The sequence below is a fragment of the Palaemon carinicauda genome, chromosome 35 (assembly GCF_036898095.1).
Source record: "Palaemon carinicauda isolate YSFRI2023 chromosome 35, ASM3689809v2, whole genome shotgun sequence".
Lineage (NCBI taxonomy): Eukaryota > Metazoa > Arthropoda > Malacostraca > Decapoda > Palaemonidae > Palaemon > Palaemon carinicauda.
This window is the reverse complement of record NC_090759.1, coordinates 55,478,577-55,491,076: the sequence shown is the minus strand read 5'-3', so window position 1 is coordinate 55,491,076 and position 12,500 is coordinate 55,478,577. Positions and strand designations below refer to the sequence as shown.

General features: G+C 33.7%; 2 protein-coding genes across 2 annotated transcripts in view; both read right to left on the bottom strand.

The window, feature by feature from the left end:
- The window catches only part of LOC137627504 (uncharacterized), a 91,137-nt gene extending 85,965 nt beyond the window's left edge, over positions 1–5,172 (bottom strand). The window contains exon 1 of the mRNA XM_068358588.1: positions 5,020–5,172. Coding sequence (XP_068214689.1) covers positions 5,020–5,031 — 12 coding nt within the window. The 5' untranslated portion in view covers positions 5,032–5,172. The remainder of the gene's footprint in view (positions 1–5,019) is intronic.
- LOC137627305 (uncharacterized) overlaps positions 5,115–12,500 on the bottom strand; it is a 38,978-nt gene continuing 31,592 nt past the window's right edge. The window contains exon 7 of the mRNA XM_068358386.1: positions 5,115–5,235. The gene's annotated coding sequence lies outside the window, so the exon portion shown is untranslated. The remainder of the gene's footprint in view (positions 5,236–12,500) is intronic.

The window sequence follows — 12,500 nt, the reverse complement described above, 5'->3', positions numbered from 1 at the left end:
ATGGGAAGACATAATTTGCTCTTCTACTCCTTTAAAATGACTAAGGATGTCTTCTTAAACCTGTCTAATGGCTACTTTTTTCTGCTCCTTCAAAATTATTAAGGATGTCTTCTTTAACGTGTCTGATGACTACTTTTTTCTCATTGAAGTCACCAGCTTTGAGGAAGTGGCTCAAATTCAGTTTCTGATTTGGTTACTAAAAGAGAGAGAGAGAGAGAGAGAGAGAGAGAGAGAGAGAGAGAGAGAGAGAGAGAGAGAGAGAGAGAAGATATTGATTATAATTAAAATTAAAAGTTAAATATCTTTAAAGACAAAATACATTATTTCCTTTTTATTTGCAATGTGTTGTATGGTAAATCAAAGCAATATAGGCTGATACGATGTTCCAGAAATTGATTCAAAGTGTATCATATACACATATCAGCTTCCTTGTCCCTTTCCATCAAACTAAGACCAAGGAGTGTCAGGCAATGGCTGTTGCTGATGACTCAGTAAGAAGACATATAGGATCCCCACAAACACCCCATCTGGGGTTCAAAAGGATGGTGAGGTTACAGACACTACTAGAAACTATCGAGCTTGGGCGGGTCTGGAATGCATGTCCAACAAATTGCCATGTAGGGACTTTTTAACTTTCATTTTCTACTTATGACTGATTGTGGTGGCCGATTGGAAACGTTCATGCCTGGTGATCGGCAGACTGGGATTCGAGTCCTGCTCACACTCGTTAGTTCATTCGGTAACTACAACCTCACCATCCTTGTGAGCTAAGGATGCGGATATGGGGGAGCCTATAGGTCTATCTGCTGAGTCATCAGCAGCCATTACCTGGCCATTCCTGGTTCTAGCTTGGGTGGAGAGAGGGCTTGGGCGCTGATCAAATGTATATATGGTCCGTCTCTATGGCATTGCCCTTCTTGCAAGGGCAATGTCAATGTCCCTTGCCTCTGCCATTCATGACCGACCTTAAACATATAACTGCTTCTTCTTATTCTTTGTCTGCATCTTTTCCCACTAGAAATAGTATATTAAACTCTTCAACTGAGTAATCTCATTCATTACGAAATAGCACATTACAGAATTATTCTAACCATAACAATGGGGCCAGTAACGAGAATACGCTATTCTTATATATATAAAAAAAATCTAAGAAAATTAACGAAATAACAATTACTTTTTTTTACTGATGAAAACTGCATTCCGTTTTCTATGTTGGATTAAAAAGTTTGTCATGATAGGAAAGGCGCAAAAAAGTAAGGGGTAACTGTGTCAAATATATACCATTACTATTATTATTATTATTACTAGCTAAGTTACAACCCTAGTTGGAAAAACACGATGCTATAAGCCAAGGGGCCTCAACAGAGAAAATAGCCCAATGAGGAAAGGAAACAATATATATATATATATATATATATATATATATATATATATATATATATATATATATATATATATAGAACAGTAGCAACATTAAAATAACAATTTTCTATATAAACTATATACAGTATACCTTTTATACGTTGGACGATTGATCTAAAATTCGAAGGCCTCCAAGGATTATTCAATTTCAATATTGATAAAAGCAGAAGAGAGAAAAATAAAAATAATTACAATCAGCAACATAAATAAATAATTCTGAAAAATTAGAGCAGGATTCAAAGTAAGAACACCCGGAAAATGCACACGAGAAAAGAAAGAAATCTCACGAATAGTGAAATACTGACCACAGAAATATAGGAAAATTCTCACTACAGCACTGAAAAAACCGTAAATCTACCGGGAAAAATCCGGACTTGAAAGCAGAAAAACCAGAGTTGAAGGAAAACCCGGCCGAGGTGATTATGAAAATATTTACCTTAAACAGTAAGATGACGTCACTAAGGTGAAAGTAAGAATATCTTAGAAAATTGAAATCTGAATTTGCTTAGAAACTATTTATCCAGAGCAGATGGGTGTCAACAATCTAAGCAAGGAAATAATGTAATCTTAAACGCCCACAAAAACAAGGAAAGCGTGAAAAAACGGAACATGCAATTTATTAAAAAAGATAAATCATTATTCAGCCTCTTTGCAATATATGCAAGAACTGGCTAGTGGTGTAAATACCTCAATAATTAAAATCTATATCTTAATGGATTACTGTAATAGCGTCATAAAAGTGTCTACAATACACAACATAAAAAATCTCGGCAACATAAATCAAAATGTCAATAAAATAAACCAAAAGGCGATTTAAGCGGATAATCAATCATATACAATACTAATTAAACACTGAAGCCTCCTTATTAAGTAAATAATCATTGATTCGACAATGCTTCTTAAATGCATTACACTTAAAAAAAAAAAAAAAAACTAATTTTAATCGAAATTCTCCGTAAAAACATACTGTTCTCAACCGTTTTTCAGTAAAATACAGGCGATCGTAATTTTGCATTACTTTGATATTAACTTTTACGGTTTGGTGACCGTAACATCACTTATTTACGTTAGTATATCCGTTTTTAAAACCGTTAACATTCTGGAATAAATGTTACCAGACATTACCGTTTTTAATGCAAATTTTCAACACCGTAGTTAACGAAAAAAACACAATCATTGTCATTTTCTTTTTCAAAACTAATGACAAAGATATTTGAGAATGCTTATTGAAAGCAGTACGGATTTTCTGAAAATACGTCTTGCAAAACAAACAGGAAATGTACTACAAGAATATAAAAAAATGTATATTGTTGTCAGCAATGGTGGCGCGTTAAGTAACGGTCGAAACAATCAGACCTTACTTAGAGAGCTGTCTCAATCAGGGTTGCAAATGCTGAGTTTATTACCAGTAGATCATTGCTGTTATACAAACAAATGTATGGGAACCAACTCCATTTCGATATATGCATACTTCAAATAGTTTACGCGTATAGAAATTTCAATAAAATAAGATTAAAAGAAACTGAAACTTATTTCTTTGTTACATTTCCGGTTCATCAGTAATTCAAAAGCAATACCATAGTACATAAACCATTAAGAACCAAACAATAATCTTGAAAAGTATAGTCTTATTAACCGTCCTTTGTTCGTCTTAGTATTATGACGTGAATTTCAACATTTTGCAAACTGTTTAAATACATCTTCCATTCACTATCTGCTCCAGCTTTATTAGAACTGGCCATTGTGCATTCAACGTAATTTATTCAAAATAGTAGTTTTGCTCAACAGGGATTTCTCCATATGAAAACCAATACTAGAGTCATTTAGTCCATATACCTAGAAAAAACTTTGAAATTTCTTACACTTAACACGGACAACACACACACACACACACACACACACATATATATATATATATATATATATATATATATATATATATATATATATATATATATATATATACACACACATACACATATATCAGTGTGTTTGTGTTTTACAGATGGTAGCAAGCCTTAACTATGTTAGTCTTCCCATAGTTTTTTTTCCTTTGCTATGAGGTTGCTAGTCCCACATCTAGACTAACTTGGATGCAACCTACTACAAACCTAAATTACTACTTATTTCAATAAATCACAATGAATCAAAATATATATATATTACAAAGAAATTGGCACGCATTTACAAGATCCCTGATTCACCAACCACTCAAGTCAGCTATGGTCAAGAAACGTGTAAAAGCTACCGGGTGTCCCTAAAACTTGTTGAGTAAAGTACACAGAAGCTTTAACCAGGTGTACCAAAGCCTAAAAACAGGGAAAGGTATCACACATATATATTATAAACATATATACACACATATATTATATATATATATGTATATAATATATATATGTCTATATATACAGTATATATATATATATATATATATATATATATATATATATATATATATATATATATATATATACATACATATGTATGTATACATACATTCATACATATATATATATACATATATGTGTGTATATATATACATTCATACATACATATATAATGTATATATACATTCATACATACATATATAATGTATATATACATTCATACATACATATATAATGTATATATACATTCATACATATATATATATATATATATATATATATATATATATATATATATAACTGAATGAACAGTATGGCTTGCTTATTCTTTAAAACAGAAAAACAGATATGTCATTGTATGAGTTTTTTTCCGGTTAAGCCCTTCTCCTTAAGCATCATATGGTTTCCTTATCTTTTTCCTTGTAGGCCTAGGACTGAATAGGCCTTAGGTCACTTCCCTTGTATTATACAGCCACACCTGCCCTCCCCCCCTCCGACACGTGTGTGTGTGTATATATATATATATATATATATATATATATATATATATATATATATATATATATATATATGTGTGTGTGTGTGTGTGTGTGTGTGTGTGTGTGTAATTATGTAAATCCACAGAATAACCCCATAAACTCATATTTCATTAATTCCTTAATTAAATGGTTTGTATCAGCTGTAAACAGATAACCGCGAATCTGTAAATGGGTAATTTATTTAACAATTATTTTATTCGAATTGACATTAATAAGTATGCCAATTCACTATTTTCGCATCACATAGCGATAATAAGACTGGCATATGGGACCAATTGATAAAAAAAAATTCGTAATGTAACATAGGCCTAGGGTAAGACAGGAAGGAATAGGATAAAAAATGTCGTATTTAAGCCTAAAATGTGTCTCATTTAGTTTCCAAAACGTGTGAATGATTTTGAACGTGGGTAGGCCTAAATAATTATACATTCGACTTAACTCATCGCTTTATTGAACAAAGTGAATTGATTTTAAACTCTAAATTCCAATTACCAAGAATAACCGAGATTATCGAGATACTAATAAAACGAGAACAAGAGTTTATATTTTGGTCGTCATAGTCTGGTAGATTAATTACAACCACTAGACGTAAAGAAAGACAATGGCAAAAAAAAAAAAAAAAAAAAAAGTGTCACTTCACCGTGACAAAAATGTGAATCCAATCTACTCACTGTCGACCGCATGTTAGCAGGAGGCTCCTAAAATCCTTATCTGCAATTCAACCTCACCTCACCGTTGCTCGCGACACACTGGCTGAACCGACGTAACGAAGTTCGACTTCGACGCCCAGACAGGCGAGTGCGTTAGTTGGTTTTCGGTATCCTGAAAGTTTCCAACCAACTACACCTGCCTCCTTCAAGCCGCCGCCTCACGGTTAGTTGCCAACGCTGAAATTCAAAAGTGCAATTTTCAGGGTTATTGAGATCAATAATGCATTAGGAAACGACTGCGGCATACATGAGGCTGAAATGTGTTTTGCATGAATACATTAAGTTTTATGTGTTTGCTTAAATAGGAGTTAAAAAAGAACGACCCCGCTTCTCGCAGTTTCGTGATGCTTGATAGTCAGAGGTAAGGTTGCAGGGTTACCTGGGAACAATGAATCACGGGGGAAAGGAACCTAATACACCTGTAAACCTCAAGTGAAACTATGCATATTCCATGAATACAGGATGGTTGATAGAGAGCCTAAATTAAAACCACGACCTCTATGTTTAGACCACGGCCGTGTTAGAGGTTAACGTCCTATCGTTCTCGATTCAAATTTTGAGGTGATAAAAGGTAATGAAGGAAATAACTGGTAGTAATTTCGCTTTATAAAAATATGAAAGAAGTGACACAAGATTCCAGTTTCAAAAGCTATTCATGACAATACAAAATAATCGAATATGTAGTTTTTTACTTTATTTTCAAAATATACCTTTATCCTCTCAGAAGTGTCACCCTAAATTATGGGGTGAGGTTGCCAGCCCCACGCCTTGCTTGATGTATAGGCCTCCATTCATTCATATTTCGAAATACATCATTATAGGTATAACAATTAAAAGCAGAAATACAGAAAACCAAAATTCGTGAGAATCTAACAGTTAATATGCTACAAGCACTTTGCACCCGGCCAGGTAAGCGTAGCTAGTTATTAGTAAAACTTTAATATTGTACTTCCAAACTAAATGAAAGTAAAGGTTGCAAATAGTCTTTTAAGAAATAATTTCAAAGCCTACAGATTTCGAGTTAGGCCTATGATGTATGGTCATGAAACAATGTCATGCTCGTGTGGCTATGGGATTGTCTATTTCAACAGTTGGGAGGAACATATTGGCTTGTATTCGGTGAAAACATTGATTTTCATAATACAAAGGCCCGTAAACCAACAGGTGCAAGAACCACACTGCACTTGTTTGAATGGCAATCAACTATAGTCCATTTCTTTTAGCGATGCATATTTGCGCCAACTTGCGGCGGTGCCCTTTTAGCTCGGAAAAGTTTCCTGATCGCTGATTGGTTAGAATTATCTTGTCCAACCAATCACGATCCGGAAACTTTTCCGAGCTAAAAGGGCACCGCTGCGAGTCGGTGCAAATATGCATCGCTAAAAGAAATGGACTATAGTAAGTGACCATACCCAAATAGTCTGAATTTAGATTTGAGGTAACCTATAGCAAAAACCCTGTCACGTATTTTATGAGAAGGGAATCTTAGTGTTCAAGCCCAATCGTGTCTATTGGGTGTCATTCAGTCCTTTGACTGGCCAGACTACGACGTTGGATCCCTTTCTCTCTGGTTACGGCTAATTTTTCTTTTGCCCACACATACACCGAATAGTCTGGCCTATTCTCTCCACATTCTCTTCTGTATCTCATACACCCTACAACACTGAGATTATCAAACAATTCTTCTTTGCTCAAGGGGTAAACTATTGCACTGTAATTGTTCAGTGGCTACTTTCCTCTTGATAAAGGTAGAAGACTCTTTAGCTATGGTAGGCAGCTCTTCTAGGAGAAGGACACTCCAAAATCAAACCATTGTTCTCTAGTCTTGGGTAGTGTAATAGCCTCTGTACCATAGTCTTCCACTGCCTTGGATTAGAGTTCTTTTGCTTGAGGGTACACTCAGGCCCACTATTCGTTATCTCTCTCGTCCTCTTGTATTTTATTTTTATTTCTATAGTTTATAAATGAAAGATCTAATTCTATGTTGTTACTGTTCTCAAAATATTTTGATTGTGCATTACTTCTCTCATAGTTTAGTTATTTCCTTGTTTACTTTCTTCACTGGATTATTTTTCCCTGTTGGAGCCCTTGGGCTTATGGTGTCCCGTTTTTTTTTTCCAACTAGAATTGTAACTTAGCAGATAATAATAATAATAATAATAATATCAGCAACATCAGTCCCTAAAAATCGGGATGTAGACAATCTTCTGAGCCATCAGGAACCATTGCCTGGCCCTTCCTGGTCTTAGCTTGAATAGGGAGGAGGGAGGCTGGTACTGTTTTACGGTTGGTCTCACTCTCAAGGACATTGTCCTGCCTCTTGAACAGTGACCACCAAGAGTCCACGACTCCACGCTTGAACTGTTGCTCACATGCAACCTTTAATACAGGTAACTATATGGAAGAGACTTGTTACCTTGACAGTTGGTGCAAAACCGTCAGCATATCGAAAAATTATTTCTATTTGAAGAGACTTTGCGTCTCTTTATCACCAGGATTATTTGGTTTAAAATATGCATTTTTCCTTTAACAAGGAGGCGTATAGGAGCAACGTAATGTAATTTCCTTGCCCATATATAGGTAAAGAAATGGGTCATCAGCCTAAACCCAGGGAATGATAAGCCTGTATTTTAGTATCAACTTTACAAGTCTCTGTAAGCAGAACAATGACGAGACATACTTCAAATTATGACAGTAGAATGAAAATAAACATTGGGTTCAAGTCCAGGATAGACAAGAAACTGAGATTTTACCAACGCATTTAAACTTGATATATTTAAGTTTAGAACTTTACATTCAGCTAGAAAAATACTTAAGGCCGCCCGTTGAGATACTACTGCTATAGAGTTATGGGGTCCTTTGACTGGCCAGACAGTACAACATAGGACCCTTCTCTCTGGTTACGGTTCTTTCCCTTTGCCTACACAGACACCGAATAGTCTGGCCTATCCTTTACAGATTCTTCTCTGTCCTCATACACCTGACAACACTGATTACTAGACAATTCTTCTTCACCCAAGGGGTTAACTACTTTTAATATTGTTACTATTCCTAAAATATTTTATTTTTCCTTATTTCCTTTCCTCACTGGGCTATTTTCCCTGTTGGGGCCCCTGGGCTTATAGCATCCTGCTTTTCCAACTAGGGTTGTAGCTTAGCATTTAATAATAATGATAATAATAATACTATCAAAATGACATTTGCCACACACCTAAACTTAAGAAAGCAACAATTAGTTTGATCATCTTAAAATCCCTTGCCTAGAAACTTGCACCAGACTAAAATTCTGGTGAGGGTGACTGACATTGAGTCACCATGAGGTTACGGGAAATCAAAAGTGATTCAGATTGCAATGAAGGTCACTCAGTTCATATTTAGAAAATATAATCATCAGTATCTGACTGTCCTTCCTTGTTCCTAACAAAGGCTTGCTTTTGTGTTTCAAGGACAAAAGAAAAAAAATGCATTTCATTGTCCGAAAATTGATGTTTATGATAATTGAAGATTGAAGGGAATTTTTTCGTTATAATAGTGTGATAAATATACCAAAAAACTCGATAAATTTAGAAAAATAATTACGCGCGCACACACACCTATACTGTAGATATATATATATATATATATATATATATATATATATATATATATATATATATATATATATATATATATATATATATATGTGTGTGTGTGTGTGTGTGTGTGCATGTATTTATATATATATAATATATATATATATATATATATATATATATATATATATCACACACACACACACACACACACACATATATATATATATATATATATATATATATATATATATATATATATATATATATATATATATATACACCTAAATCTGCAAATTTATATGAGTGCAAGCGAAAAAAGAGAACGTTAATGAAACACTAAGACAAAATGATGTAGGCCTACAATCGCCCTTTTCAACTATTACAATTTCTAACGAACTGTGAAGACTGATAGTATCAATGACATACAATGAATGCCATATGCAACAAAGGCTTGAAAAGGCACGTGACGTATCTTTGTATGTCGATTACCAGAAGGCTTGCATACATAATCCACATGCCTCGTCTTGCTCACGGTCTAGACCCTAAGGTCTTGCTATAGAGAATTGAACGATTCCGTGACTTTGTTCATGCTGATTTCAGTTAAATTCACATCGCTTTGATCTAATTCTAATATCGCAACCACTCACCAGCACTGGGAGTATTGTTGCGTTTTCCATTGTGTCGCGAACAATGTAGATGCGTGATTTCAGGGACGCGTGGAAGCGTAGACCCAGAAAGTCTAGGAAGAATGGTTCCACCACGGTGGCGATGTCCGGTGGTTGGGTTCGATTTGTGTTATTGTTCCGCTCCTTTTGTTATTGCTCGGTGTTTGTCTATCCGTTTCCTGCTTCCTGGGAAATCAATTGATATCTTCCTGGTACGAATTGACAAACAAACAAGAGTATTGCACGTGAATGCATACTTTAGGGACAAGCAAGCAACATCATTTAAATTACATGTACAAATATATCTATGTACGCTACGGATGAGCAAAGACAAATTTTATGTGAAAATCAAGAAAAATCATACGTAAATACATACGTCTACAGATTCTCTATCTTGCTAATAGATTTCGGGTAAAAAAAATATATATATAAATCAAAACCGGAACCTACATGTCTAGACCAAGTCCGTATAAATGTTTTCGATTCAAATCTTGAGGTGATAAAAGATATTGAATAAACTAACTAAAAGCCGTTTCACTTTACTAAAAGTAGGAGAGATGTAACTTTAGTTTCCAGTCTCAAAAGCTACTCATGTCATTACAAAACAAGAAAATGTGTAGGTTTAGTCCTTTATTTTCAAAATATACCTTTACCATCTCAGTAGTGTTAGGCCAACCCTTCTAGAATTCAGCAAGCATTTATGAGATAAGGCTGCCAGCCCCACGCCCTGCCTACGTCACTATTCTGAGCAAAATGGCATTATATATATATATATATATATATATATATATATATATATATATATATATATATATATGGGTGTTGTGTGCTTACATGTGTAATGGTTTGAGTGACTAAGAAATTTACCGGGAACATTATTGAAGGATATGGAAAGACAAGTTTTCGGTATTTCCTACTTTTACCACAACAGATTCATATATTTACTGCGCACTTACGTAACTTCTATATATAACTATAAGTCACCTTACAGTGTTCCTGAGGAGATGGAGGTAAAATATACACTGGCATAATACCATACACACGCATACAAATATATATATATATATATATATATATATATATATATATATATATATATATATATATATATATATATATGTACATATATATATATATATATATATATATATATATATATATATATATATATATATATATGTATATATAGAATCAGCTGTAGCTAGTTCTTGTGGGTTTTGGACGATCCTCTAGAGATTGTTAATAAATATATGTATTTAGGACAGACAGTAAGTATTTCTCCATGGCATGAGACCGAAATTAAAAGAAGGATAAACATGACAGGAAGGACGTTTGTCAAACAAACTGAGATTATGTAAAACAAAATATCACTTCCTCTAAAAGAATTATCTTATCAGATGGTGCTACTGGTATCAATTTATGCGTCTAAAACTTGAAGCATAACTAAAGCCTTTAAACATAAGCTAGTTAAAATTCAAAGAGCAATGGAAAGAATTATGATAGGAATTACACTAGTGACAGAAAAAGACCAATATGGATACGAGAGGAAACTAAAGTAGTGGATATTCTAACAACATGTAAGAAATAGAAATGGACATGGGCAGGATATACCATGAGAATGGCAGATAATAGATGGACATTAAGAATAATAGAATGGGTCCCTAGAGATTTTAAACGGAGCAGGAGAAGGAAGAGAAGACGACGGATTGACAAGCTAAGAAAATTTGGGGGTATAGACTGGCACAGAAAGACCATAAAAAGGCAGGAATGGAAGGTCAGGTCTGTGGCCTTTGTCTTGTTGTGGACTAGCTATGGCTGATTTATATATATATATATATATATATATATATATATATATATATATATATATATATATATATATATATATATATATATATATATATATATATATATAATATACATTATATAATATGTGTGTGGGTGTGCACAAAATACAACCTTGTGGTTTATAAAAATATCCTTCTCTACAGCAGATTACTTATTCTTTAGAGGCCCCATTTACAAATACAACAAATTCTCAGTATTAGTTCTAATATCATCACTCATTCCCAGTACTTAAAAAGATTTCCAAATCCCATGCGTTACTCACAATTTAAAAAAAAAGGAAATTATTTCAACATGGAATGCCACTCAGTACCACACTAGGCCTAATTGCGGTCACAGGAAAGATAATTTCTAAAAGATACTGACCATTAGTCTACCTTGATCCTTCATCAATGAAAAATATAGATATTTTTAGTTTTGTTTTTAATAAAAATTAAAAAATTTTTCTTTAGTTCTAACAGATTATTATCAGTATTCTGTTTTCTCAATTTAAACGTAATATAGAATTATCGAGCCTAAAAATAACGTAAAACCCGTTTTTAATATTATAGCGTCATAAAAAAAGCTGTTGTGGTTTCCTTATTCTCCCAACTACATTCTTAAAAAAGGAAACGAATTCCTCGTAGCCTAAATCAGTCACGCTTTCACTTGTAACCTTATTTTCTTATTCTACTGCTCATTTCTCTTTATTGGATAAATCGTGTCTTGTATACGAAATGAAATTACCATTTCAGCTCCAAACTCCATTAGTCGTTCCATTATTTTCCGCTTCCAGAGATTAGTCACGGAATGCCATCCACATAGAAATGTCTTTTAATTCGAAATTGAGAATTAATCTGATCTCAAAAGTTGCTCATCACAAATATTCGAATTCTAACTTACATCCGATTTCTTTGTTCGATTTGTTTAAATTCCAGGTGAATGGCAACATCAAGTTATGCTTCCATTGATATCTATTTACTATATATACTTTTTAATCATAAGTAATTAAAAATAACAGCTAGGCCGACGTTAGTCTTATGCCATTCAACAATGACAGCTAGGCCGAAGTTAGTCTTATGCCATTCAACAATGACAGAGTAATAACCATGCAAGTTAAAAAAAATCATATGATTGGAATTCACATCAAACCTTGGCGTTCTGGTACTGGTAGTATTATATCAATAGGTCTAAAAGACAGATAAGTAAGCTGTGCTTGAGGAAAATACACCTTGTTGTCGAGTATACATACAGTACATTCAAATTTCCTTATAACATTGTAATACCAAACAGAATTGGCTCTTCAATCTATCGCTTATGGTTGGCAGAGCAATTGACAGAAATGTCCTAGAAACCAATCATATATTTAATGGTTAGC